Genomic DNA, 27,360 nt, shown 5'->3' with positions numbered 1-27,360 from the left:
TGCAAATTAATAACCTGTCTTGTCATCTGCTTAGAATAGTTGGCTTTGGGTCTGTTTCGAACAGTGCATACATAACAGTGTACATAACCTACAATATATATACACCAGAAGTAAATGGTTCGCAAACATGAAGTCTCGATCATATTGTCTGCGTTTCTTGTTTCTGTGGATTGACTTACAGTAAGATCTTTTTGAAGTTCTGCGCCGCGCTCTCACCCGCAGCGCTATTGGCGTAACGTTGTGTACATGCGAGTAAGCCTGGATGGCCACATTCTCTACTACACGGGTAAGACTTAAATACTTTAAGGGGCTTTCCTTTACATTCCTCCAAAATATTAAATCGATCCACACCTTAACGTTTAAAAAGTGTGATCGTATTATGTTAGCCTTGCAAGCCTTGCTATATTTCTATCTCTCACAAATATATAATTTAAATGTTTATTGATCTGCCCCCTCTAGTCTCTTCGATTTGTAAGAGTTGGTCTGCTTCTGTTCAGATATATTATTTTATAGTTAAAGGGGGGTACACATATCTTTTGTTCAAAGATTAAAAGACGGCGACGACTCTATCGTGTCCGAGGATTGACTTGTTTGATTTATTGTGAAATATCATGTTATCAGTCTTTTTCTAATGAATCGAGTAAATGGAGAACAAAAGCTTGTAAAATGTGAAAATAATACATCCCCCCTCTCTTTGTTCATGACGTCGGAAAACCCGGCATAGGTGGTTGGGGATGATTCCATTTTGAAAGTCAGGGGTTAACTAATAAAATATATTACTGAAATAAAACATAGAACACGTCTAGGCGGAAAAAAACACATTTTCTGTTATATTTAATTAATAAAAGATGAAAAGGATGGCTTGTTTTAAGTTGTAATATCGAAAAACAAAATTGAACATATCCCAGTTGACACTGCGCTCCCCTATGTGCTTGACTAGTGGTAGAGCCCAGCGTACCCTGGTTTCCGCGCGAAAAGCCGGCCCGCGCGCCGTAGCAGCATATAGAATCCATAAGAAGCGTCCTCGGGTGAAAGCGCCTCGTTTTTAAAGGATATTGCTTTTATTTTATGTTCCTTTTTCTTTATTTTCTTTCTGTTTTTTTTTAGAACAGAAACGCTTCGGGATTCTCCTGTTTGTAAAACAAACCAAATTCAAACTTGAAATGCCAGCTAAGACATCACTATCCCTCCCAGAGGACGTCAAAAAACGGTAGCTAGTTAACGATTTATTTTCTTGCCGCTGAGGTTTATGATTAATACATCAGGTGTATTCTTTCACTAACCAAAGGGAGGGGGCTTTTATCTTTTCTTTCTTTTTTAATGGAATCTCCAGAGTCTAAATTCATCCCTTGCAATTCCTGAGCCTTTCCGTTGTTGTACTTATACTGCAGTTTGTTCTGTTTATTTTGTATCGCCTTTACTCGACACTCGGTTTTGGCGCCGCTGATAAGTACTGTTTGTGTTTGTGAACGCGAGTCGCTCTTGGACAACGCCTTGTACGGGATAATATGGCACCACACACCTGGGCGGCTCGGATCCCGACCTGTCGGCTCCACTCGGGCGGTGTGTAGTGTTGCGCTGGGAGAAGTAAGCGTGTTTTGAGCGCGCCGGGGGATTTCGGAAGTGGGTGGTGTAGACGGCTGGATTTGGCGCGAAAGGACCGTGTCTTTTCCATGCCCGTGCCGCGGCCGTTACCGTAGTAAAAACGGCGGCACATCCCCGCGCCGCGGCCGGTGTCGAGCTGGCGTGCGGGGCGCCGTGAACAGTGCCGTTGTCATGAGAACGCGGGTGCCGAACGCCGGCACTGTGCACAACTTCCACAAGTTCTCCAGCAGCAGTTCCCGGCCTGCTTCCCAAAGCCCTGCCGGTGTGCTCACCAAAGCAGCGCGTTTATTCCGCGCAGTGGAGCACGCTAGTACGGGGAAAAAAAACGGCGAATTTTGTTTTATCTCCCGCAGTAAGTTTGAGTGTTTGGGTTTTTTTGGGGGGGCACAAGCTTGGCCTCCTTGCATTGGGGGCTGTACAGTACGTGTGCAGCAGGGCAGGTCACCGAGACCGAGTCACACTCTGAGCCACCACTGTCTTGCTTTTTCATTCCTGTCTGATCGTGTTCCTCCTGGATTTTAGCGGGCTACATTGCACTTCCTGCTGTTCAACTGCGACTGCTTTCTGTAAAACATTAAACGACGAGAAAGTGTGTGTGTGTGTGTGAGGTGGTCATCACTCGTGATGTTTTAGAGGAAATGTTGAGGTGAACGGGACGTCAACACTCCACCTGGAATTTGGTCCCGCCTGCAGTCGAATCTGAGATCCAGAGAACTCTGAAAATAGTGTTTATCTTGGCTCTGCTGGTGTGCTTCTGCCCCGAGGGAGGGAGCCCTGTGGTCTCCGGCATGATGGTTTAGCTTCACAGAGATAACTCTGCTGAGAGGGGGCTCTCTCTTGCCTCACGACGCTTTTACTGGTATTGTACTGCCCCCAGTAGTTACCCTCTTCTTCGTTTCCTCTTTTACAGGCTTCAAGTTTTGGATACGGATGGAGATGGTCTTACAGATGAGGTAAGTGCATTTTGGCGTGTGTGTGTTTGAAATCTAACCCAAATCATTGATGGTGCATTTGGAGCATTTTCAGATCGCCTCGAGATGCTAAACTAGCCCGGTTTTGTTACCATGCTGTGAATCTGGTTTCGGTTTGGTCCGGCTGCTCTCCTGCAGGGCCACAGTCTCATCTAGGAGACGGCTGCAGTGTAATTTGTAGTGTTATCCCTCGGCTGCAGTTTCCTCCTCGACACCTGAGAATCGCCCACGTCCACATTGCTGACCCTACCGGTGTCCTTGCAGCATGGATGCGGGTGCAGGCTACATCCTCTTTGCTGGCAGCGCCGTCATGTTTTCAGAATTTTCCCCCACCCTCTCTTCCGAGCAGGAGCGCGTGAGGGAGACGCTGAGTCTGGTGCTTGGCTACCTGAAGGCAGATGCCCAGAATCAGCTCAACAACCTTGAGTCCAAGCTGAAGAAAGAGGAGCTTTCAGTGGTAAATCTGCTTATCCCATTTCGCCATCCGTTTTGTTGCACTTGCAAAAATTGAGTGGGACAGCTGGCGAACCCAGGAGAATCTTGGAGGGTGTTTGCTGGTGAAGGAGGAGGGATGAATGTGGCCATGAATTTTGTCTCTTGAGGACAGGAGTTTCCCCATCGCTGTTCTGTGATTGACACGAGCCTTTATGTCATTTGTCTGAAGCATGTTTAACTGGGTTGTTGTTTCTCTTATGGAAGTTTATAATTTAGGTTGAAAAGGTTTAAAGAATAGCAAGACTGTAGCTGTTGATGCGTGCTGAGGATTGTATGCATTGTGTGGCTGGGCTTATTGTTTGCAAGGTGTTTTGGGGTTCCTAGGCTGTGGCTGGTTTCTGGTTCTGTCAGGCGTGTTTCAGATTTAAGGCCGTTTAATGTGGAGGTCTGGAATAAAAATCGGATGCATGTCACACCAGCTGCGGTTCCAGGCGAATGTGCTTGTTAACAGCCAGGTGGTCCAAAAACTCATGGATGCAGCACTGCCACCCCCAAATCCCCATCCTCTCGGTGCAGCCCCCTGAGCCAGAAAAGGTGTCCGTCACAAATCCGGGGGTTGATGGGAAACGCAAACACTGAGGTATCCTGCCAAAGAAGAGTTGGGCTGTTGGATTCTAAAGGAAGCTATGTGGGCTTCTCCCTTTTGTTGGATAAAGCCTTTGAATAGGGATTTTTTTTCATCATAATTTTCCAGCAACCAGAGTCGGCATCTGAGGATTATTTACCGAGCCCATTTAGGATCAGAGTCTGAAACCCAGATATTACATTTAGTACTAGATTGGGGTGACTAACATTACAGTCCCAGATTCGGTGTAAAATTTGGGCTGATCCAATGTATCTTTGACCATGTGTGAATTTGTTAAGAATTTCAGTAAGGGCAAGGAAAGTGTCAGTTTAGAATCACTCAATCCCATTTCAAGTTCTATATCAAGGGGAGAGAAAAAATGTGCATGTGTTTATGCCTACAGTAGCAATACACAAGTCTTCTATACGCTCATTAGGGCACCAAGAGACTATTTTGAATGCATGTGCCACTTCCATTTTCTGTCCTTAACTGAAGCTGGGGCTTCAGACTTCATGCCTGCATTGTGATGTGACCAAATCATGTTTTGGTGCATTTGAAGGTGAAATTAAAAGTTTGGCTGGCTGTGGAGGAAGACTGTTTTGACTCATTTCTCACAGCTGGTTGTTTCTCTCTGTGACGCGCCAGAATGCATGCCTACAAGCGCCTCTCGTCCTCGTCTTAGTGAAAGGAATCTTTTCAGTCTTTGGAGGCAAAGACCTAATAGTTTCACACCAGCACCTGAATTTTTTTTATGTTGTTGTTGTGCTGAACTGAGTTTTCCTTTTCAAATTCTGTTTGAGCACGCTGTGACCTCAGAATAGCTGTGCAGATCTCAGTTGAAATGACAAGCCTGAGAGTAGGGCCTGGCGTACAGGGCTGAATCCCTGCCTCACCCTGTGGTGGTTCTGTGTCTGTGTGTGCTGCTGCAGGAGGGGTACCTGTCTAAAGTCAAGGCCCTGCTTGGCCGGGAGCTGTGCCTGGAGAACGGCAGTTCGGAGCTCAACGGCCAGGCCAACGGCTGCGCAGAGAACGGGGCGCATGGTGCCAGCGATGAAGACTGCGGCCCGAGGAACGGGCAGGGTGCAGAGGGCACCGTGGAGGCTCGGGAAGAGGAAGGGCTCAAGTCGCCCAGCACTGGCAAGCCCAGAGGGGGCAGAAGGAGCAAGACTGAAGGGGACACTAAGAGTAAGAAGCTTTGCCTGGCATGAGGGATACTGGGGAGGCCTTACAAACGTTTGAAACTTAGTCTTTCCAGCAGTGGAGCCATAGTAGTGAAGTGTAAGGTTATTTTGTGTTAAAAAAAACCTTTCATACTCTACGTAAGCTTAAGTCCTGGAGTATTAAGGGGATGGATACCTAACTGTGTGCTGTATACAAACCCCTTTTATAATCCGAGCAGTTGAGCACCATCAGTCGTTAGTCACAGCTGGTGTGGTTTTACTTTCCTTTCTGTTGCTTTCCCACTGGGGGTGTTCCCTGTGACACACTTGTTGGTCAGATAAACTTCCTGGCCCAGGGCTGCCAGGTGAGAGTGGGAAATGTTGGCGCACACTTGCAATAAGGAAGCAAGGGGGAGGAGGAGAAGAAATTCTGAACCTGGAAGAATGCTTCGCCAGATGTAGGTTTGCTACAGGCTAGCCTGACCTGGGCATTTCAGTACCTTGTTCCAATCATGTTGGATTTTTTTTCTTTCAGAATCTTTCTCCAGTTCCAGGGTCACCAGGAATTCTGTCAAGCAGCCCACAATCTTGTCCATGTTTGCAAAAAGGTAACCCGTTTTTATGTTCTTCTCAGCCTACATCCCTGGGTCTCTTGTTCAATGTCTTTAGCGTTGTTGAAAGTGTAAGCGATATTGTGTAGCCTCTGCCGAGTTACGTTTCTAAAAATGTTTTGGCGAGTTGAGTCACTTGATGGCTAGCTGTTTGTTTGCTGTTGCAGCTCAAGCAAGCGCAAGTCAGACGAAGTGAATGGAGAGGAGGTGGCCCCGGTTACAGAAGAGGGAGTAACGGATGAAGAAGAGAAGGTTGGTTTTTATAAATGCCATTTCATGCATGGCCGACCTGCGGTGGAACATTGAAAGTTGTCCTGCTGTCATGTCCGTTTGGTTGCTTGGGATTTTCAGCTTTGTTTATCAGTATTTTTACAGTTTTGTTGTCTTTGAGTTTCTTTGTTTTGCTTCTTGACTGTTTTATTATGGTGACCATGCATGCCAAGTTTCTGCAGGCAATGTTACAGCAAGCACTTCTCCCCCCCTTTTTTAGGCACAAGATGAGAAAAGATTAAAAGTGGAGTCGGAGGAAAAGTAAGACATTTTCTAATGGTCATTTTGAATTACAAAGGTTTTAGATTTGCATTGGTCCAGTAACATTTTTTTTTCTTTGACTAGGACTGACACTAAAGCTTCTGTTCAAAAGAATCCTGTGCCGCCAGCTAAGGTGAGATGTAAATGCGTCTTGTTTAAGGATTTAATTTTCAATCCCCTATCAATATTTTTGTTTTCATTCCTTTCCATCCAGTTTCTAACATTTTATTCCAATTCATGGTGGCGGGGAAGCCAGAGCCGCTCCTGGCAATCAACAGGCGCAAGGCAGGGTTTACCCCTGACGGGGTGCCATTCCATTGCAGATACAAAGACGGACAAAAGCGCGCACACTCTATTCAGGTGGCACCCCAGGAAGTGAACCCAGAGACAGAGCACTGCGCGACAGCAACACTAACCACTGCACCATCGTGCTAGCCTTCTTTCCTCTTTTTTTTACTCATTTTGCCTTCACGAATGTAATCCTTTTTTAATTCAGATGGCCCTGTGGTTGTGTGTGGTAGTTGATAACATTCCTGGTTTTGGAAGTTTATAAGAAGCAGCACCTTTTTGTGTTTAAAATTTGGAGTGCTCATTGGGAGTGGTCTTATGTTCCTGTTTCAGACTCCACCTCCCAAGTGTCCAGACTGCAGGCAGTACCTGGACGACCCGGACCTCAAGTTTTTCCAGGGAGATCCTGATGATGCTGTGAGTACTTCCTTGGCAGGCTTCAGATTCCTGTTTGATGTTTTAAGATAAAGCGATGCTACAACAGTCATATGCAGACGCCCCCCACCCCCCCCCCCAGTCTACCAGCCTCCTGTTGCTTTTTTGGTTGCTAATAGATAATTAATGCAGGAATCTCATCCAGCTGTTACTTGAAAGAAGTCATTTTGATGTGATTGAATAGTTACTGTAGTCCCCCCCATCCTGTGGGTTGTGGTTCACTATTGACTTTGAAGACTGTTGTTGATTTCTCAAGTACCTTTAAAGATTTTTTGATGGTTGTGTCAAATCCCTTTGTAGTCTTTTTTTCAGGACTACAAAGAAAATATTTTTTCCTGCTGGAGCAAGACACTCATTAAATCCTAGGACTGTACCTGGTTACACTTTGCACTGACACCAGAGTGATTGATGTTTTGTTAGCTTAAAGAGAAGTAGTTCATGTACTCTACCTTTGCTTGAAAGAGATATCTACATTACTACAGCAGTTGAAGCATAGCCAAGTGATTTTAGAACTAAGACAAAATTCCCTTCTCCTGGGCCTACAATGTTTTTTTCTCTTTGTAAAGTGTAAAAAAACTACTGTTTCAGTTCACCATACAAGACACTTATGAAGCTCAATGATGCAGTTCAGCTTTCTTGAACCTGCACTTTTTCAGCATCTCTGATTACGTTAAGTTGAGTGTTAAATGGAAGCCAAGGATCCAGACATTAATTGAGGGATTAATCATGGTGGAATAAGAAATCTTACTTGATCTCAAGAATCCATTATGAACATCCCAGCGGTGATGTGGAAATACAGGTTTTAGTTCTGAATATAAATGCACCTTGAGCATGGTGGTAGATGTCGAACTGTATTCTGTATAACTGCAATGCAGCTAGATGAGCCGGAAATGCTGACAGACGAGCGCCTTTCCTTGTTTGATGCGAACGAAGATGGGTTTGAGAGTTACGAAGATCTGCCTCAGCATAAAATCACCAATTTCAGGTAAATCCGAGTCTTTTTTTTTTCTTAAATGCGAGTAAAAAACGATGTGTTTAAACCTTTAGCTTTGAGGTTGTGCTCTGCTCTTTGTCTTGCAGCATTTATGACAAGAAAGGCCATCTCTGCCCCTTCGACTCGGGTCTGATTGAGAAGAATGTGGAGCTGTACTTCAGCTGTGCTGTAAAACCCATCTATGATGACAACCCCTGCATGGATGGTATGTGCTTCAATGCTAGGGACTGAGATCCCATAAGACCCCTCTTCTCCAGCTTCAGTTATAAAAATCATTGCATGGTTTGTGTACCTCTCTTGACATACCCCTGCCAATTATAATGGAGGGCTAGCATGCGTCTTCAACCACAGTGGAAAACTGCTTTATGTCGGATACATTGGTAGTTTTCAGCTCTCTGCAGAACTTCTTAATGTAAGAAATTCTAAAGGTTAAGAAAGCTTCCTCCATTTGGCCCATCTAGACTATTTGGAAGTTAGTAGTTACTTGATTCAAGGATCTCATCCATTGATTTTCTGAAAGAAACCAGGTAATGAGCTTCAACAATGTGGATGGGTAGCTTGTTCTATACCCGCACAACCCCTTGGGTAAAGGAGTGCCTCCTGTTCTCGGTTTTAAATGCACTCTTCCACATAGCGTCCCCTTGTGTCCTCTGGTTTGTGTTTCACTGTAGATTCTGAGAAAGTCCCCTGGGTTGGCTGTGTTAATGCCTTCGAGTATTTTGAATTATTGTGTGAGGTCCCCTTGGTTTTCTCTGTATTGTGCTTTTTTTTTGTATCCTGTGTCTTGAAGCTAGGTGTTGTCCTTTAACACTGCGGTTTTCAGTTCTCACCTTCACGAATGGCGTTCGGCCTCCAAATCTAAAACTTGCTTTTCCTCCTGCTCTTGTTCAAGGGGGTGTTCCTGCCAAGAAGCTTGGTCCCATCAATGCCTGGTGGATAACTGGCTTTGATGGCGGTGAAAAGGCTCTGATTGGGTTCACTACAGGTAAGTGATGAGAGATTTAGAGTAGCAGGACATCTGTCTTGCCAGTTACGGAGCCTTTTAGAAGTTTGGTGATGTGTATAAGGTCTGTAGTTTGTTTGGTGATGCACTAATTCGGCCCAAGTAACTTCTGAAAGTTTCTAATGTTGTTAATCTACCTTAATATCGGAGTTTGGGGTGGGGTGGGGCAGGGTCAGTTGTGTTTTCCTGTTTCCCTCAATCAAATCAACTTTTGTTTCTCTCTTTTGATTAAGTGAAAACTGGCATTTGCCCTTCCTCCTCTAGTAGTCCTTGTTAAAAAAAAAATCTCAAGACCAGTGCTTTTGAAGTGGCTTTTGGTTTGGTTATACCCTTTACTACTTTCCAAACAATTTGTAACATTATTGGAGTTCGGTTAGGAATGTGACTTGCTTTAAAATGCTTCAGCATGGAAGCTTACCGTTATAGGGGCTGCTCTAGGTTTCCCCAAAAGCTGGTGCTTCCTGTAAGATCTTACTCATCTTACTCCTTTGATGGCTTTAATTGCTCCCTTTCTGTTGGCCTCAAAGGAATTGTAGTGAAAGTGAGACGCGCTTTCAGGTCCTTGAGCATGTTCACTGCTGGTTGCTTCCTGTAATCCCCTTTTCTCGGCAGCGTTTGCGGATTACATCCTGATGGACCCCAGCGAGGAGTACGCTCCCATCTTCGCTCTGATGCAGGAGAAGATCTACATGAGCAAGATCGTGGTGGAGTTTCTGCAGAAGAATCCTGAGGCCACTTATGAAGACCTCCTCAACAAAATCGAGGTGATCGAGTGCTCCCCGTGCTCCGAACTGTACATTTTTTTCAGCAGGTTTAAAGATTTTAGCATAAGCAAAGAGTGTCCCTGCTGCCTTGTGGTTTGACTGAATGACTGAGCAATGGGCAACTGAGACTGAAGTGACTGAAAGATGCCTTCTGCAGCTACAGCAGTATTTGTTTCCACAGCACTGATTTAACTTGGGTATCTGAAAGTGACACAGTAATGCAAAATTTAAGCATTGACCCTCTCTTAATGTAACGACAGTCAGAATTTGTTAGCTTGCAGGTCATCCTATGCTGCAGAAGCAAGAGGAACTGCACTTGGCAGCCATTCTGTTTTTGGGGTCAGGAATTTGCTTTCCTGTAACCAGTGACCTGGGAGTTTTTTAAAACACACCAAAGAGCAGTATTCAACCAAGTTTCCTTCCAGTGAAGGAAGTCCGATACTTTGTGCAGTTGGAGACAAAAAATCCAACAAACATATTTGTTTGTATGACCTTGCCTTATTGGCATCTTCACCAATTTCCTGTCAAACTGATTCAGTCTTTATTGGATGTTACTGAGTAAGATTAACTGACTTTAGGTAGGAGGCAATGCATCACTGCCATTTTACGCATGGTCTTGAGTCTCTATTTTTCACAACACTTTTGGCTCACACAGCTGTTAAACTGTTCTGCTGGGGATGTCTCACATCCTGTTTTGTTCCATGATTCAGTTTTGAAACCTTCTCCCCACTCCGCTCCCTCCTCCTCTTGTAAATTAACTCTAACTTCAGCATGTGCTAAAAAAAGTAGTCTTTTTTTGCGCCAGGTTCTAGTTCTTCAGTTTCAGCCTCAAAATAGTGATGCCAGAAATCTTTTTTGCATAGACATGCTGATGCCGCATTTTTTCTGTGATTGTTAATCCAACTGGGCGTGTCTATGCTCCTAACTTTTTTTTAAACCTAATATCCCAGCTCAGTGTTTTTGGTAATGTTTTATATCTTTTAATCTATGCTTTAGACCTGGAAAGACTTCTCTTTATTGTAAGGGGTTGGGCATCCAGTTAAAACCGGAGGGTGTTTTTATGTCTGGAATTTTTTTTTTCCTGTGACTCCCAATGTCAGCTCCTTCAGTGAATTTCAGATTCTTCAGGACTCTTTCACATAAATGCTCATCACGCACAGCAAAAAGATGCGATTTGGTTGCAGTGTCTCTTAGCCATGTGAAGATGCTGTCGTATTTATTGCATCGCAGATCTCAGTTTTCAAAACGTATGATAAACATGCAATTATCATTACCCAAAATCCCTCTGGAGTCACCGGTGTTATGTGGTGTGAGCAAAGCACTTTGCCTCTGTGTTTTCTACTTTTGAAAGAGCAGCTCTGTGCTGGATGTTCTGCAACATGGTCTGTGGTTTAAAACAAACCAGATATCTGACTCTTACTGGCAAGTGATGAAGGAAAGGACAGAGGCGTCCTGATGGAAATGCCAACAAGAAGGCTTAGTCAGGGGTATCACAGATCACATTACTGCCGAGAGCCATTTTGCAGCCACTCCCTTGGATAGGTTTGTCAAATGCCTACACTTTTTAATGGTTCACGTTTGACCTCTTCCTGTGCAGACCACAGTGCCCCCTGCTGGCTTGAACTTCAACCGCTTCACAGAGGACACTCTGCTGCGGCACGCCCAGTTCGTGGTAGAGCAGGTCGAGAGCTATGACGAGGCCGGGGACTCGGACGAGCAGCCCATCATTGTCACCCCCTGCATGAGGGATCTCATCAAACTGGCTGGCGTCACGCTGGGCAAAAGGTAAGGCTGCCACCTGCACAGCTTTTGGACACTTCGTTAGGGGGTGTGTGGGCTGGAATTACTAAGCCTTGGCTTACCCATTTCTCAAATGCTTGTGCAATATTTGCATAATTATTTTAAAGAGCTTGTGGATAACATTAACTTTGTGAAAAATCTGAAATGCTTTTGTAATTTTGTCCCTTGGTCTGTCCCAGTGTTTTATGTTTTGCAAAAATGCGTTCAGCTGTGAGTTTTGACTTTTGAGGGATTTGCAGAATTTCGTGTGGCATTCTGTACAATCCCCCTTAGAATGGTAAGCTTGCTTTTACATGGGTGAAATGCTTCTAGTGATAGGAAAAGAGGGACCAATGTTTAAACCTACCAGCACAGGTCTAATGAATTAAGACATGCAAAAGTTTTGCATGTAGCACAAGCATTCAGTCATCCCCTCTCCAGTTTTGAAAGTTGCACGTGAGCTGTTGTGACTAAGTTGTAGCTCAAGGTAAATTTCATGGTGGGCATAATTTATAACAGTGGTGCGTGTTTATTAAGAAGAGGCTCCTTAATCTCCAGTAACACAGAGAAAACAACTAGCAAAAGATTTATTTCAATTTAGGACGAAGTTAACAGGTGTTAACTTAAACAGTTGGAAGCCTGTAGATTGTAGTAGCAATGCACCTTTTTTTACTTTGTTGCAGAAATTATAATGCACTGTACTCACAACCCCTGTTTGTATGCTTTTTTTCCTCCTAGTAGAGAACTCTGCCAGATGTTGTGAACCATTGCGTATACTAGTCCTTGGAATCTGTTACGGATTCAAAGTTTGTTGTGAAATCTAAGTATATAAGTGGTGTAGACTAAACTGGTGGATTTTGGCTTGTGGCCTTTGTGAATCATGTAAGAAAGAAAAGCTTGTGCTGTTAATAAAAAGTAAGATTATCAAAAGTGTAGAATTGTAAAATGAGGATATTGTTAAGACTATTCACCGTAAGACAATCCATTTAGAATGTGGTGTACAGTTTTGGTCATCGCATTACACAATATATTGTCCCTGATATGAATAAACGTCCTTCTCTGACAGGCTAAACTCTTTTCAGTTTTGAACAGAGAATACTAAAAGGACGTGACTCAAGTTTCCTGAATTCTCAAAAGTATTGACTGTCATCCCATTGGAGGACTTCGTAACCAACTGTGAAACATGAACCTTGAGACACGAGTGGAAACTATGTAGAAGTGCATTTAAAATTGAGAACAGGAGGTACTTGTTTACCCAAAGGGCTGTGGGAGTGTTGGCAAAGCTGCCCAGTCATGTTGAAGCCAATAGCTTTCTTCAAGCATCACCTGCTTAGTATAAAAATTAGCAGGTCAGTTAGTAATAGTAGCCGAGCTAGCTAAGGTGCCAAGTAGCCCTTCTTACTTGCCACTTCATAATATCAAATACAAATAAAGAGGACTCCTAATTATGATCCCAAGCTCCAATGTTGTAATGTAGTATTTCCAAAGCAGAGCTGACTTTGGAGGATTGTAAGGGAGGTGTAGCTAATACCTTAGCTGGATCGTTTAAGTCTCAGACCCTAGGGAGTGACTGCCACCAGGGTGCCGCATGGCGTTGTAAATGTTCTCATGAAAACAATTGTCTTTGTGCTTTGGCTTTCACTGTAAGTTAATATATCTTTGGTTTTCCTTATGCAGCATGCTATTGTACTGGTAGGTATAATTTTGTCTGTTTTCCCTGCTGTTTTTTTTTGTGATGTAATGTCTCAAAGCCTTTATTTGTCCTGGTAAAAATTTAATGACGGATATAAAAGTAGCTCTTCCGCCTCTGAATCCTAACGTTGTGCAAGCAAGTTGTTCTTCTTGGGGAGGGGAAGTAATACAAAGCCCTTCTATATGTCTGTGTTTACTGTTAAGTAGTTCAGCAATGTAGATGCAGAGCTGCAATTGCATGCTGTACCCTTGGCATGTTGGAACAGATGTTGTTTGGCATGAATGCTGCTTTTTGTGTACAGAAGATTCTTCCTCTGTCCCTGAGCTGTCATGTTGCAAAAAACAATCATACTCATCCTCTGACCACAGACTGGAAGAGAGGACTTTGCATGTGCACCTACAGGGATATATATGTCTGTCTGGCGTTATTTTTAAATGGCTTCTTGTGTGTGTGGCTTGTGTTCTGTAATATGGTCTTATTGGGTAATGCTATTTTTGGGGCGGATTAGCGCCTAGCTGTACGGAGAGAAATGAGTTGGTGAAGCACAGTTCTGAACACACCTGAGCGAACTGTGCTTTGCCATGGGGCTTGTGTGGCTGATAATTTCCCCTTTACCTGTCCTCTTCTCCCACATGCTGCAATTTTGCAAGTCCAATGAGCGGAAACCTTGGGGGGGGGGGGTCAGGTGATTCTACACATTATAAAGAGGGCCTTGAAAAAGCCATAGGCTTTTCTAACAAATTTACAGTAACTGACAGCGCCTGTACTTTTTATCTCATTTAATATCTTTTTTTTTTTTCCCTTCCACTTGTGTGGATGCTTGCCCTGGAAGTAAAAATGGCTTTATGTGCATTTTCTGCAGGCGTGCTGCAAGGAGGCAGGCCATCCGCCACCCTACCAAGATCGAGAAAGATAACAAGGGCCCCACGAAAGCCACCACCACCAAGCTGGTGTACCAGATCTTCGACACCTTCTTCTCGGATCAGATCGAGCAGAACGACAAGGAGAGCTCTGCCAAGCGCCGGCGCTGCGGGGTGTGCGAGGTGAGAACACGGGGGACTGCAGCGGTGCGCCAGGGCCACACTACATCCATGCACTCCTTTAGAGAGGAGTGGGATTTCCCAGTGTTCCTGTTCTTTCCTTCTGGAACACCGCATTTTTCAAAGGACATTGATACAAATGAGTGTCCAAAGAATTGAATCGTCTGTTACGCACTTAAGTCTCATTCAGCTGACCATTGAAGAGACGAGCTTTATTCCACCACCTGTGTTAAGAATGGATTGCTGACAATAAATAGGCAGCCAAAGCACTCAAGTTTTCCTAGAGTTTTTTTTATTTCACTTCTGCTTTTAACTGGTTTTGAATTATTTTGCTTAGCATAGCGTTATACAATGTTTTCAATTAAGCTAGGATTATAGAGTTATTTTGTTTTTGCCAGTGAGATGAGGGGAGTTCTAGTTTGTGTCTTTAACTCTGTGTTCTTTGGCACAGGTTTGCCAGGCTCCTGACTGTGGGAAGTGCACAGCGTGCCAGGATATGATTAAATTTGGGGGGAGTGGACGCAGCAAGCAGGCCTGTTTAAAGAGAAGGTGAGGCTGCTTCACTCTGGCTTTTTTTTCTTTGCTTTGTTTTTCCCCATTGCATGGTGCCAGCGAGTCAGCTGCAAAATTCTAACCAACTCATTCCTCTTGATCTCGGTTGTTGGCTTCTTGGCCACAAATCCCCAGCATCTCATTGCTTTTCCCCCCTTCCTCATGGCAAAATCATATTGTCTTAGGATACGAAACAGCCTGTTCCCAACAGACAGACAAGTGTCATCTGTTTAAGCAGGCAGAGCCCAGTCTAAGTATTGGAGGGCTGGTGTGTCTATGGGTTTTCAGTATAACTTGGCAGTTAGTGAGCTAATGCAGTTTGTTTCTGGCTTAACAGGACCAAATCTCCCAGCACTTCTGGTGTTTTAAGAAGCCTGCAGACACACTAGCCCTCAAGACCCCTGAGGTTACAGAAACAGATTGAAGTATGGTGGGTGTTTAGCTGGGTTGTTGTGCTTAGTTCCTTTCAGACTTTAGAAGATGATAATGAATAGCTTGTACTCCCTTGGAGAGGTGCAGGGGATGTGTATGTGGGGATCATTACTCTGTAGGGCTTTAAAGATGCAGTTGAATGGACATGTCTGCTAGGTGCCCGAACCTGGCGGTGAGGGAAGCGGAGGATGACGAGAACATAGACGAGGATGATGTCCTACCTGTGCAGATCACGCCCAAGAAGATGTCTCAGGCCAAAAAGAAGAAGCAGAGCAAGAGCAAGCTGTCCTGGGTGGGGGAGCCCGTCAAGGTAAAGTGCTGCAGCACCTCGCCGCATGCACCCGTTAGCTAAAAGGCTATGGGGCCTTGCCAGCCCCATTATGCTGTAGAGGAAGGATAGTGCCGGCTTGAAGTAGCTGTGTGGTCTAGGTATGGCTGTTTGCAGAGACTCATCCCATGCTTACCCTGGCAACACTCAGACGATTATCCCACTGCGTGAGGGATCCTGGTCGGTATTGGCTACTGACCTGCCCTGACATGGGCCAAGGATGTTGGGTTCCTCAGTGCAGAAAACTGGAGTTACAGGGTGGCTCAACTGATGAACATCTTATGTGTTCTTTGCTCTTTTAATACTGGTACCTCTGGACATTTTGTAAAAAAAGTAATAATCACCGAGAGATCCAAACAGGTTTTAAATTTTATTTTTTCCTGCTTACTGCATATCTAACTGAGAGAGAGCGCTATGTGAGAACTAATACTAATGTAGTCTGTGAATTTGAGACTTCTGAGATACCACTCACTCTTTTCATGTTGTTTCTACAGACTTTTTAAAATCTCAGGTGGTTTCTTCCTAACTCCACTTTATTTTTTGTGGTCTCTAGATGGTGGGTAAGAAGGATTACTACATGAAAGTCAGTGTGGAAGATGAAATTCTGCAGGTTGGGGATTGTGTGTCTGTGAGTCCGGACGACCCTTCAAAACCCCTCTATCTGGCCAGGTTTGTACCAGGTGCTCAAAGAGCCATTAACGTTCTACTGCTCGGATTCATATTGATGCTTCTTTAACTGTGGAGGGCCTTATCTGTAGCTCTGCAGCTGCTTCAATGGCAGCCAAACCTGCACTCCCTCGGAATTAACAAATTGCAGAACCATCCTTCATCCTTCATTTGTTGACTATACCTTAGGACACTCTAGAGCTTTGATTTTTAATTTCTGGCGATCTGCCTTGGTGTGTTTTGGAGACTGGCAAAATTTGGAGATGTGTATACTAATGCATCTATTTTTTGTAATTACTCTGTTATATTCCATATTTCTTCTGTCCGCTCTGCTTCCATTTAATTTTGAGATGATGCCTCTTCTTTCATGTGATGACGTGTGCTTTGTAAATAGTTCCTTACCATGTGATCTGTACACAGTGCCAACATACTTCACCAACACGGTCCTGCTAAATAGTATAATCCTGGTTCTGCCTACAGGAAACAAATTCATTTTAAAGTTAATGAAAAGCTTACTGTACATTATTATAATGCATATTTGGTGAAGCTGCATAATCCAATCATGAGGTAGCTGTAATCATATTGACTTAGTATTTTCAACTAAAACTGCAAAAATGTGTTAAAGAGTATCATAGATGTTGAGAAAACATTGCGTTTTGTATATGCCAGTCTGCAACACAAGAACATTTAGGTACTTTTTCTGAAGTTTTGTACAGTTGTACAGTTAGACTGGTTGTCTCTGTGAGCTCTAGTGCAGTAAAAGCCTTCAGAGACGGGCAAAGTCATGTCCTGTTCTTCCAAAAGGCTCAAGTGTTTTGCCTCCAAAATGACAGGCCTATACTTATTTGTGCACAAGTCTGGAAAACATCCTGAATGAACTCTGGGCGTCCTAAGGCATTTAATTTTAAGAACACTGAAGTTGTGTAGGTGAAGTTTTCGCAGACGTTGGTTAAGGTACAACATCGTATGCAGCCAGTTTTCAGATTTTAAGGAGGACACTCTGAAAGGAAGCGGTAATACCTTCTTGTCCCCCTCCCTCTCTCCACCAGGATCACAGCCTTGTGGGAGGACAACAACGGGAAGATGTTCCATGCTCATTGGTTCTGCCGTGGGACAGACACTGTGCTGGGGGAGTCCTCGGACCCCCTGGAGCTCTTCCTGGTGGACGAGTGCGAGGACATGCAGCTGTCCTACGTCAAGGGAAAAGTCAACGTCATGTACAAAGCGCCATCCAACAACTGGTTCATGGAGGTAAGAGGGGAGATAACTTGGTCACTGGCTTTTTCCTTTAGGCTAGGCCTGGTTCCGTGATCTCTGTTTTTTTCCCCACACCACTTACTCGTATCTGACCACTAGGTTTATGCAGTTTGACCTCTGTTGTGATGTACAGGAGCAGAGACACTGATGGAAGGAATGCCATTTTTGCTGGTGGGTCTGCAAGCTTACAGGTGCCCGTCCCAGGCAAAGGGCCCTTTTGGCCACCGCAACCCAGCGTGATCATGGCAGTGGTCAGCCAGCAGCACGCCACTGCCTGGGTGTTCCTGGTCATAGTCAGCTTCCAAGATGGGCCATGGTCAGGTTCCTGACAGACAGACTCCGGAACCCAATATCGGTTTTTAAACAAAGGCTTTTACTTGATGGGCATCTATGGGAATGTTTTTACTGCTAAGCACTTTTTCATCTCTTTAAAAAACTTTGCATACAAGTGTGCTGCAGATGTAATGAAGGACCGTATATTCATCCGTTTTTGTTTTAATTGTATATGAAAGTGCTTAGTAGTAATAAAGTCCTGTAGTGGCTCATCAAGTAAAAGGCTTAACTCCACATACTATGGAAATGTGGTTTTATAATCGGTTTTGGGTAGATGGGTGTCTTGCCTTTTAAGACTTGAGTGAGTGTGGAGTCTGATACTGCAGTGTGTACTTTAGGCATTGTCACAGATGATAACCAAGAAAAATAGTCTCCACTACTGTCAAAAACCTATTGTGAAAGTGAAAAGATCAGATCTATGTAAATACAAACACGAGCAGAATGTAAAAATTGAAGAAATGTCAGCAAGGTAATGCCATACTTTAAAATATGGGGTCCAGTGATAAAATATATAAGAAGGTTTTTGTGCAGATTAGCAGAGCAGTGACTCTATTACGACTGTACTTATTTTGGGCAGAGTGAGAAACATGCTTGTGGACTTTTTTCCCCCCAAAATCAACAAGTAGTACAGCAGGCTTCACCTATTCGTTGCAGGGAGGGATGGACAGCGAAATTAAAGTGATCGATGACGATGGGAAGAGCTTCTTCTACCAGCTGTGGTACAACCCTGAATACGCGCGCTTCGAGACTCCTCCCAATGTCCGCCCAGCCGAGGACTGCGAGATCATGTGAGTGCGGCTGAGGGCAAAGTGGGAGTTGAAAGACGCACATCAAACAGCACGTTCTGTACATAACAGCACCCTTATAGCCATGTTGCCTTCATTTGATTCTGCTCATCTAGTTTTAGGTAGGTTGTTCAATGTATGAAGAACATTGGATGCAAAATGCAGTTTGTATTGTCCCCTTGATAAACCGAAAACCCAGTTGTTCTTGTAGATTTCTCAGACACATTAAGTGCATAGTGGGTTTCCCTTTACTGTATCCAAACTGTCACATCCAAGGGGATTGTGTGATTAACATGGATTCTCTTGATCTAAATTCTCTTCATGTACTTTGTCCAATCATTCTATATTGCTTCGCCACACTGTCTAGTTAACCATGATGAATCAAGGTTCCCAGATCTTTTTCTTTTTGCTGCTTTCTAGTTCCAACATTTGCTTAAATGACATTAAGATGGAAAATGCATCAATACCAGTTTGTGGGTGTTGATGCCCCTGTACTGGATTGTGCTCTCACATCCCGTATACACTGTTCTCTCTTTCAGGTTTTGTGACAGCTGTACTCGGACGAAGGAACTCATGGAGCAGGAGATTCCCCGGGTGCTGGAGCCACTTTCTGAGGACCACGATTCCAAGGTCTTCTACGGCCTGGCCTGCCTGAGGGGGGAGCAGTACAGAGTAGGGGATGGGGTCTACATGCTACCAGAGGCCTTCTCCTTCAGGTATGGAGGGGGCAGAGATTAAGAACAGGATTGTTCTGTGTTCTGATTGTGAATAGGATAAAATACATAGCAGGGTGTACCTATATTCTGTATACTTTAGGTTGCAGTCCCTAAAGTTTGGGACACTGAAATGGCCACAGATGTCCTTCTGCTGAGCTCCTGGTTTACTTTCAGATCTGTTGGATTCTGTTTCTGCGTTGCAGCGATTTGACTTGAATTGAATAACTGGGGGTCTCATCTCCTGTGACATGCGCACAAATGTCTCATTCCAGTGTGAAGTCCGCCAGTCCAGTGAAGCGACCACACAGGAAGGACGACGTGGATGAGGAGCTGTACCCCGAATATTACAGGAAGTCCTCGGACTACATCAAGGGCAGCAACCTGGACGCCCCCGAGCCCTTCAGGGTGGGCCGCATCAAGGAGATTTTCTGCCTGAAGCGGAGCAACGGCAAGCCCAACGAGACTGAGATCAAACTGCGCCTGTACAAGTTCTACAGGTATTGCGATAACAGGACAGCTTTGTAACGATCAGTAAGGGTGAGGAGGGCTAGGCGTTGTGAAACGAGAAGCAGCGGGGGGGGGGGAACGTTAAAGTGCTGCTGGACTAATGGACAGTGCCCATATGAGGGATTTAACAAGCGTTCTCTGAAAGTAATGGAAAGGCTTCTGAAAAAGTTTCACCCAAAGCCCATGGAAAAAATAAAACTTGCCAAAAATCTGCACTTGATCAAAGACCAGTTAAGCTTGCATTTTGCATTGGAAATTTTTCCCTTTCACAACTTGCCAGTGTAACCTCTTAGACGAAAGCATTAGTCATTTTGTTCTGTTTTTTTAAAAACAGAATCATGTTCCAGATGACAAACAATAGGAACTATGCCTTGCTAAGAGCATCCCAGCTTTGCAGTGGTTTCCCCTTCTGAGACTTGGATGAACATGGCAGTCTGGTCTTTGTCTTCATTTGTACTTCTCTTCTATCCCTTCCCCCCTTCTCTAGGCCGGAAAACACTCACAAAGGGCCCAAAGCAGGGTACCACACTGACATCAACATGCTGTACTGGAGTGACGAGGAGGTGACTGTGGACTGCAAGGACGTGCAGGGGCGCTGCACTGTGGAGTATGGGGAAGACCTGATAGAGTCCGTGCAGGAGTACTCCAGCGCGGGACCCGACAGGTTCTACTTCCTGGAGGTAACGACCCTCTCATTGTTCATCTGGAACTCTGGGACTGCGTGCTTCTGCTTTTACCTTGGGTTCTGGGTATGAGTTCTGCTGCTGTGTGAGTGGATTCAATGGCTGGTGAGATTTTGCTTTTAAACTCTTGGTCTACAGAGTGCTTTGTTTTTTCTTTTTGATGCACATCACGCTCTAAAAGGCTGTCAGTTAAAATTGTCACACTGCAACAGAAGGAGCTTTGAGAAAATGATGACATCACGTTGAATCTTCCTTTTGCAGGCGTACAACTCCAAGACCAAGAGCTTTGAAGACCCTCCGAACCACGCCCGCAGTGCTTCACACAAAGGGAAGGGGAAGGGAAAAGGCAAAGGTACGGGATTTATTGGAATGAAAGCATACGATTCCTTTTACTTCAGTCCTAGAATATTTTTTGTGAAATGTTACTTCTGGCCTTTACAAATTTTTTTCATGTAGAAGTCCAGGCCGGTTTTATGCTCCAAAACTTAGCTGCTTTCCTCCAGTTCTATACTGGGTGTTTTTTTTTGTGTGGGTTAGTAATCAAGCAGATGTGCGCTGACTGAGCCTTGCGAACATCCCTGAGTGTTTTACCTCTGGCAACAGGGCTTTGCGCTAACCTACCATTTTTTAAGCTACGATCCAACTGGACTGTAACAACTGAGCTGTTGCCGATCCCTATCCTACAATTTAATGCTGCTGATTAAAATTTTCTTTTAACGCCTTCCCATCGCCATTTACCTTTCTTTGTAAGTTTCAGTATGCCAGTAACAGGAATTGACAGTTGTCTCGGCCATGTTTGAAAGCAATATCCCCTGTATCCACACAGCATGACTCAGACTGGAACTCAAGCTACCCTTGCAATGAGCACCTGAAAATATTACTAGATTAGTTTGTGCAATTTTGTGTTTGCCAAGAGCCGTAAGCCTTGCTGCATCACTGTGTCACTGTTCACATGCTCGCTGTTCTCCAGGGAAAGGCAAGGGAAAATCCTCTTCCTCCACGGTTCAGGAGCAGCTGGATCAGGAGCCCCAGGATCTGAAGCCCCACAAGCTGCGTACCCTGGATGTCTTCTCTGGGTGTGGTGGGCTTTCTGAGGGCTTCCACCAGGCCGGTAAGTCCAGGATTCATGTGCCTCTTCCATCTGCATCGATGAGTGTCTGCAGCTGAGCCTGACGCCTCTCTCTGCTCTTCTCTCCGTTCCCTGACCCAGGGGTTGCGGAGACACTGTGGGCCATCGAGATGTGGGACCCCGCGGCTCAGGCTTTCCGCCTGAACAACCCGGGCACCACCGTCTTCACGGAGGACTGCAACGTCCTGCTGAAGCTGGTCATGTCTGGGGAGAAGACCAACTCCCTGGGGCAGAAGCTCCCTCAGAAAGGGGATGTGGAGATGCTGTGTGGAGGTCCCCCCTGCCAGGGCTTCAGTGGCATGAACCGCTTCAACTCCCGCACCTACTCCAAATTCAAGAACTCCCTGGTGGTCTCCTATCTCAGGTCTGCAGCTTGGATTTTTCATTGTTCCTAATTCAATTCAATTCAACTTTATTGTCATTAAACTTACACAGGTGCGTAGTAAAATGAAAAGTTTCTCATTAGTCACTCAGGTGCCGTATATAAATAGGACAGAAGATAAGACAATAGACAGTAACATGTAATAACATAACATAAATAACATGTAATCAAGTATGCGTCGGAGGGGAAGAATTCTTTTATACCTCTATTCTTACAGGTGCATGGGAGGAAAAAAACTTCCTAAAAGTATTGTACCATTAAATAAAACTATAGTTATACCTTCATTTTTATTACTTAATAGTGAAAAGGAGCTGAGCTGCTCTTTAAGGTGGAAGCTATTGGGTTGCTAACCCGTAACTAAGTTTTAAGAGTTTTCATGCTTGAAAAGCTAACACTAAAACTTAGTTTGGATTTTCATTTGCCGTGTTTGGGAGATTGTGTGCCACTTAAATGGAATTTTTGGTTAATTACGTCTACTCGTCTGTGACTCATTGTTCCTTTGTACTGTTTTAGCTACTGTGACTACTACCGGCCCAAGTTCTTCCTGCTGGAGAACGTCCGGAACTTCGTGTCCTTCAAGCGCTCCATGGTGCTGAAGCTCACGCTGCGCTGTTTGGTGCGGATGGGGTACCAGTGCACCTTCGGAGTGCTGCAGGCGAGTAGCACTGGCTTTCTGTACTGTGCCTACGCTCTTCAGAAGCACACATGTGAACAGATCCCCTTGCCAACCTTGCGTTTTCCTTGTTTTCATGAGAGAGAGGCGAAGGGAAACTTGGAACGGTATCTCAGTTGGTTAAAAACAGTAACACTGGAGGATTTCATTTCATTTTTTTCACTTGGCTTAACACTGGGTATCCATTTCAATCACTGGTTGTTAAGTAAAGAAACTAAATAGATTTTAAGCTCCTCAGTTTTACATCAGTTCTCTACTAGGCCAGGAATGAGAAACAAACGTTGTGCTGCAGGCGGTCTGGCCATCTTCCCAAAGCAGTTGTGAACCCCAAAGATTAAGGGCATTTAGCAACACAATACAAAATGCTGAGCTGTGGCTTTCTGTCAGTGAGCACATGCTGTAAGTGAATCAAAACATGGAAAAGATTCCCTGTTGAATGCACAAGGATTTTACCCAGATGTTGCAAACAACCATTCAATTTGGTATTAGTCTAGTGTAAATGTGCTATTAAAAGCTGCAAATCTCTGGCCTTGGATCAAATATCTCTCTCCCTGCCAGTACAGCAGTTCACGGTCAGTGTCTCTTGCACGCTGTGTATGCAGGCAGGGCAGTACGGAGTGGCACAGACCCGCAGGAGAGCCATCATCCTGGCTGCCGCCCCTGGGGAGAAGCTGCCCAAATACCCAGAGCCTCTGCATGTGTTTGCCCCCCGTGCCTGCTCTCTGAGCGTGGTGGTGGATGAGAAGCGATACGTCAGCAACATCACAAGGTAACTGCGCTGAGAGGAAGCAAAAAAACTGAATTTTAGGTCCCAATGTGTCCTGTAAAGCAAGCCCTGACGGGGAAATAAACTCACAGGAATAAATTGCAATCTTGGTAAACATTACAAAGCCGTTTGTAAATATGGTCATTTACAGCCCTGTGTAAACTGGGATAATGACAGTACTCTTTCCATAGGTTAATTAGGCTAAATTATTTCCACAGGGTAAACAGCGGGATCTATAGAACTATCACAGTTCGGGACACCATGTCTGACCTCCCTGAGGTCAGGAATGGGGCCTCTGCGCTGGAGATCTCCTACAATGGGGAACCCCAGTCCTGGTTCCAGAGACAGATCCGAGGCTCACAGTACCAGCCTATCCTCCGAGACCAGATCTGCAAGGTGCGACTCCAGTTTCATCCTCATCTTCCTCATCTTATTACTAATCCCCTAATGTTAGGAGGGTTACAAGAGGAGACTGTTTGATAATAGATCAGTGTCCGCATTTTATTCATCCTGTTTTTCTTTTCCCTCTTTTTTGAGCATCCTTCCTCTGAAGTTTGTCATTTTCTTGGAATACTTTAGGATACAACTTTGCTCATAAGTTATGTGCAGATTGGGGAAGCAAAATTGAATTAGTTTTTCCCATGATAGCTGGATTACTTTGATTTTTGATCCAGTATAGCCCAATGATAAATTAGGCCTTCACCCACACTTTCTGTACACTGAAGCAAATTTAAAGTCGCCTTCAGTTTGAATGTTGACCCCAGATTTGAATGATTGCCGTCGGTGTGACGTCAGGGGAAGTGGCTCGTCATTTAATGAGAAGCAGGGGGTTAATGTCTGGATTTAGAAATTCTTAAGATAACCCTCCTCCTCCCTTGCCCCTTTCAGGACATGAGCGCACTGGTGGCGGCCAGAATGAGGCACATCCCCCTGGCACCAGGCTCAGACTGGCGTGACCTCCCCAACATCGAGGTGCGCCTGAGTGACGGCACCACTACCAAGAAGCTGCGCTACACGCACTCGGACAAGAAGAACGGGCGAAGCAGCTCTGGGGCGCTGAGGGGTGTCTGCACCTGTGCAGAAGGTAAGGGGTCAGCAACCTCAGAAAAGCAGCCAGTGTTGGGAGTCTTTGCCGGTGTGTTCAGCCACCGGAGCTGGTCACTGCTGACTTTGGCCACAGGCACCACCACGTGCTTATACAAAATAAGTTGGGCAACTTCCTGACCCTTCCAGTCCATAATAGGGTTGGCCACCCTGGCGCTACACTTGTCCTAGAGACAAACTGCTGGATTGTACAGATCTAAATCCCTTTCTGTGTACATTTCAAACCACCAGCATCTTGTAGCTCTAATGGACCATTATGTTTTGCACATGGGGAAAAAATAGTTGATGGATGACTGTGAAAAACTGCTTTTTAAAAACCTGTGATTTAAACCTGTTTGTTTTTAAACAATACCCAATGATATTTCATGTAGTAAGTTGTTACACCAGCTCAAGACTTGTATTGTTCACGTTGGCACTGACCCCGGCGATGTGCTGTTTGCTCTTTGCGTTGGAACTTGTGTGGAAAGTCTTGGCCCGTGGTTGAATTGTGGCTCTTCCTGATCTCAGGCAAGCCCTGTGACCCAGCTGACAGACAGTTCAACACCTTGATTCCCTGGTGTTTGCCACACACTGGGAACAGACACAACCACTGGGCCGGGCTGTATGGCAGGCTGGAGTGGGATGGCTTCTTCAGCACCACAGTCACCAATCCTGAGCCCATGGGCAAGCAGGTAAGCCGCCCTTCACTGGAGCACTACGTTCTCCTCCTGTAAATGTTTGTCATTTTGCTTCTTGCTTTAAAGGGTAAACTTATTCTCATGTTTCAGGGTTAGAAAGAATCAGCATTGATGAGTGCATTTCAAACTGCAATAAGTGCAGTAAAATGTACATGGTGTCTTGTAAAACCTCCAATTTACTTCACAAAATAGATTAAATTTCCAGGTATGAGCAGTGCAATGTTGTGATTCCAAACAAGGTGGCAGAACTTCCTGTGACATGTTGTGGCTCTTACACTGTAAACAAGCAGGCTTGTGAGTGTCTTTTAATCCCCTTTAAGAAAGCTTGGATGGAATGCTAGAACACATACTGTTATTAATTTAATATGGAGTAGAATGCTGTACTGTGTTAAGTGTACTGCATTGCTATTTGCCAAAGCTGTCAATTTGCATTAAAATTTACATTCAGTAAGCTGATCTCTGACACTGAGTGGGAGGTTCATTTTTTCAGCCTGGGGTAGTTGTACTGTGTTGGACTGATCTTCTCTTCTGCTCTGGTTTGCAGGGTCGTGTTCTCCACCCAGAGCAGCACAGGGTGGTCAGCGTGAGGGAGTGTGCCAGGTCTCAGGGCTTTCCTGACACATACAGGTTATTTGGCAACATCCTTGACAAGCACAGACAGGTAAGGGGCATGTGAAACAAGTTCATGAGGGCCCCAGTGCAGCAGGTTTTATAACCTGTAAATCAAGACTTGGAATATAATTGATTGAATTAACAAGTGATTTGTGAGATTAAGTTATGACTCATTTGGAACAAATTGCATGCCAATTAAGGAAATGCTGGTTCTTGTGAACAGTAACATGTGAGCATGGCAGTCCTTTAGAAATGGGTTGCTTAGGGTGACCTATAAAATGAATTGCTTTGAGGCTCCCCAGGTCCAGGGCTGGTGATCTTGAGTCTTAAACCTTTGCAGAGAGTCTTATCTTGGCATTGTGAAGTAACGAGTTTGTATTCCTAAACCTGAGGCCTCAAGCTCATTTTCTGGAGAGTCCTAGTCCTTAATGTTTTACTGTGATGGAAAAGGGTATTGATCTGTACCCCCTTTGGTTCAACTCCATAAATTAGTAGCTTGGTCAAAATAAAAAAGCCCTATGATCTGTAGCTCCGCAAGTGTAATCATTTAGTTGCTGTCAACATTTGCAGAAAATGTAGCTCACTTAACGTGCTTGTGTTCTGTCTATCCTGTGTCTTTGGGCTAGTTTGCATCCATTGTGAGGGCTGTGGCTAATTGTCTGTAAAACACTTAACCTAAAGTGAAGAACTATTTGATGCCGAAATGTGTAAGCAGAAAGCAGCAGCTCAGGTCAGCCTTGTTGATCTGCAGGTGGGGAATGCAGTACCGCCACCTCTTGCCAAAGCCATTGGCCTGGAGATCAGGAAGTGTGTGCTGGAGAAGATGAAGGAGGGTTCCTCAGGTAAATCATCTGAGTTTTTCAGTTATACAAAATATTTACCATTTAGGGTCCTCGCATGTTTCTGATACCTTGCATGATCAATTTTGTTCTTGCTTTTCAATTCTTCCCTGGGAATTGACTTATTGCAAGTGCTTTACACAAGCAGTATTGAGAGGATGGCGATACCACCAGATGATGGGGTCACAGTCTGCTAGTGGCATAATTCCAGGCTTGATCTTGCTGTTTCTGAATTGAGTTTAATTTCTTCTCATCACACTGGATTTAAATATAGGGGCTTTTTCAGAGGACTGTTCCTGCTGTGCATATAATTTAGCTTTCATGGAAAATTTACTTTTATGATATGATCAAAAGGTTTGAATCAAAATGAATGTATTGGGACAGTTGAAAACAAGAGGAAGAATTTGACCCAGCTAGCCTGTTAGCTACCAACTTCTAATTTATCTGAGGATACCATCCAGCCCATTCTTTAAAGAAGCCTCGGTATCGGCTTCAACAACATGGCTGGGCAGCATGTTCCACACTCCCAAAACCCTTTGCGTACAGTGTCTCCTGTTCTCTTTAAATGCACCCACATAGCAAATGTTTTTGTTTTTACTGCTGGGCGTAATGGTTTTTCTTAATAATTCTGTATTTTACTTTCCTCTTCCTTTTTCAACAGAGAATGTGAAACAGGAGAAGATGGAAATATCAGACTAGCCATGTGCTCTGGACTACAAACGGCTGCCTCTAAATGGGGTTTCATGTAATGATGTAATGCTCTGAAATTACCCCCCCCCCCCCCCCCCTCGCATATCAATGAACAGTGAGAGATCGCTGACATGCGTGTAATTTTACAGAGAAAATGTGCAGTGCCATTTTGTGTATTTTTTTTAATGTGATTTTAACCGTGTATTTGCAACAGTCCCCTTCTTGCAAGTGGGAAAAATTGTATGTAGTTTTTATATGTTGTAATATTTCAAATAAAGCTCTTATTAAATGGTAA

General features: G+C 44.5%; 1 protein-coding gene across 3 annotated transcripts; it reads left to right on the top strand.

Moving 5' to 3' along the window:
* Positions 1 to 957: 957 nt before the first annotated feature.
* Positions 958 to 27,360, top strand: dnmt1 (DNA (cytosine-5-)-methyltransferase 1). 3 transcript variants are annotated; one of them, XM_088603452.1, is made up of 35 exons: positions 958 to 1,210; positions 2,516 to 2,558; positions 2,926 to 3,033; positions 4,566 to 4,821; positions 5,332 to 5,404; positions 5,575 to 5,659; positions 5,898 to 5,938; positions 6,023 to 6,071; positions 6,560 to 6,643; positions 7,537 to 7,646; positions 7,742 to 7,860; positions 8,548 to 8,640; positions 9,271 to 9,422; positions 11,020 to 11,207; positions 12,879 to 12,893; positions 13,757 to 13,937; positions 14,386 to 14,483; positions 15,075 to 15,228; positions 15,800 to 15,915; positions 16,962 to 17,163; positions 18,157 to 18,290; positions 18,827 to 19,003; positions 19,276 to 19,500; positions 19,998 to 20,190; positions 20,455 to 20,545; positions 21,164 to 21,304; positions 21,404 to 21,686; positions 22,218 to 22,359; positions 22,980 to 23,146; positions 23,362 to 23,539; positions 24,032 to 24,227; positions 24,755 to 24,918; positions 25,469 to 25,585; positions 26,288 to 26,378; positions 27,037 to 27,360. In XM_088603452.1, exons 1-35 carry the CDS (start codon positions 1,164 to 1,166, stop codon positions 27,072 to 27,074), a joined length of 4,551 nt encoding a protein of 1,516 aa, XP_088459578.1. In that variant the 5' UTR covers positions 958 to 1,163; the 3' UTR covers positions 27,075 to 27,360. The 3 variants fall into 3 exon arrangements, with proteins under 3 accessions (XP_088459578.1, XP_088459579.1, XP_088459580.1); XM_088603453.1 differs by having other exon boundaries at positions 22,218 to 22,363; positions 22,984 to 23,146; XM_088603454.1 differs by lacking the exon at positions 12,879 to 12,893 and having other exon boundaries at positions 959 to 1,210.

The sequence above is a fragment of the Lepisosteus platostomus genome, chromosome 13 (genome assembly GCF_059453375.1).
Source record: "Lepisosteus platostomus isolate fLepPlt1 chromosome 13, fLepPlt1.hap1, whole genome shotgun sequence".
NCBI classification, from domain to species: Eukaryota; Metazoa; Chordata; class Actinopteri; order Semionotiformes; family Lepisosteidae; genus Lepisosteus; species Lepisosteus platostomus.
This window is presented reverse-complemented; position numbering and strand designations above follow the sequence as displayed.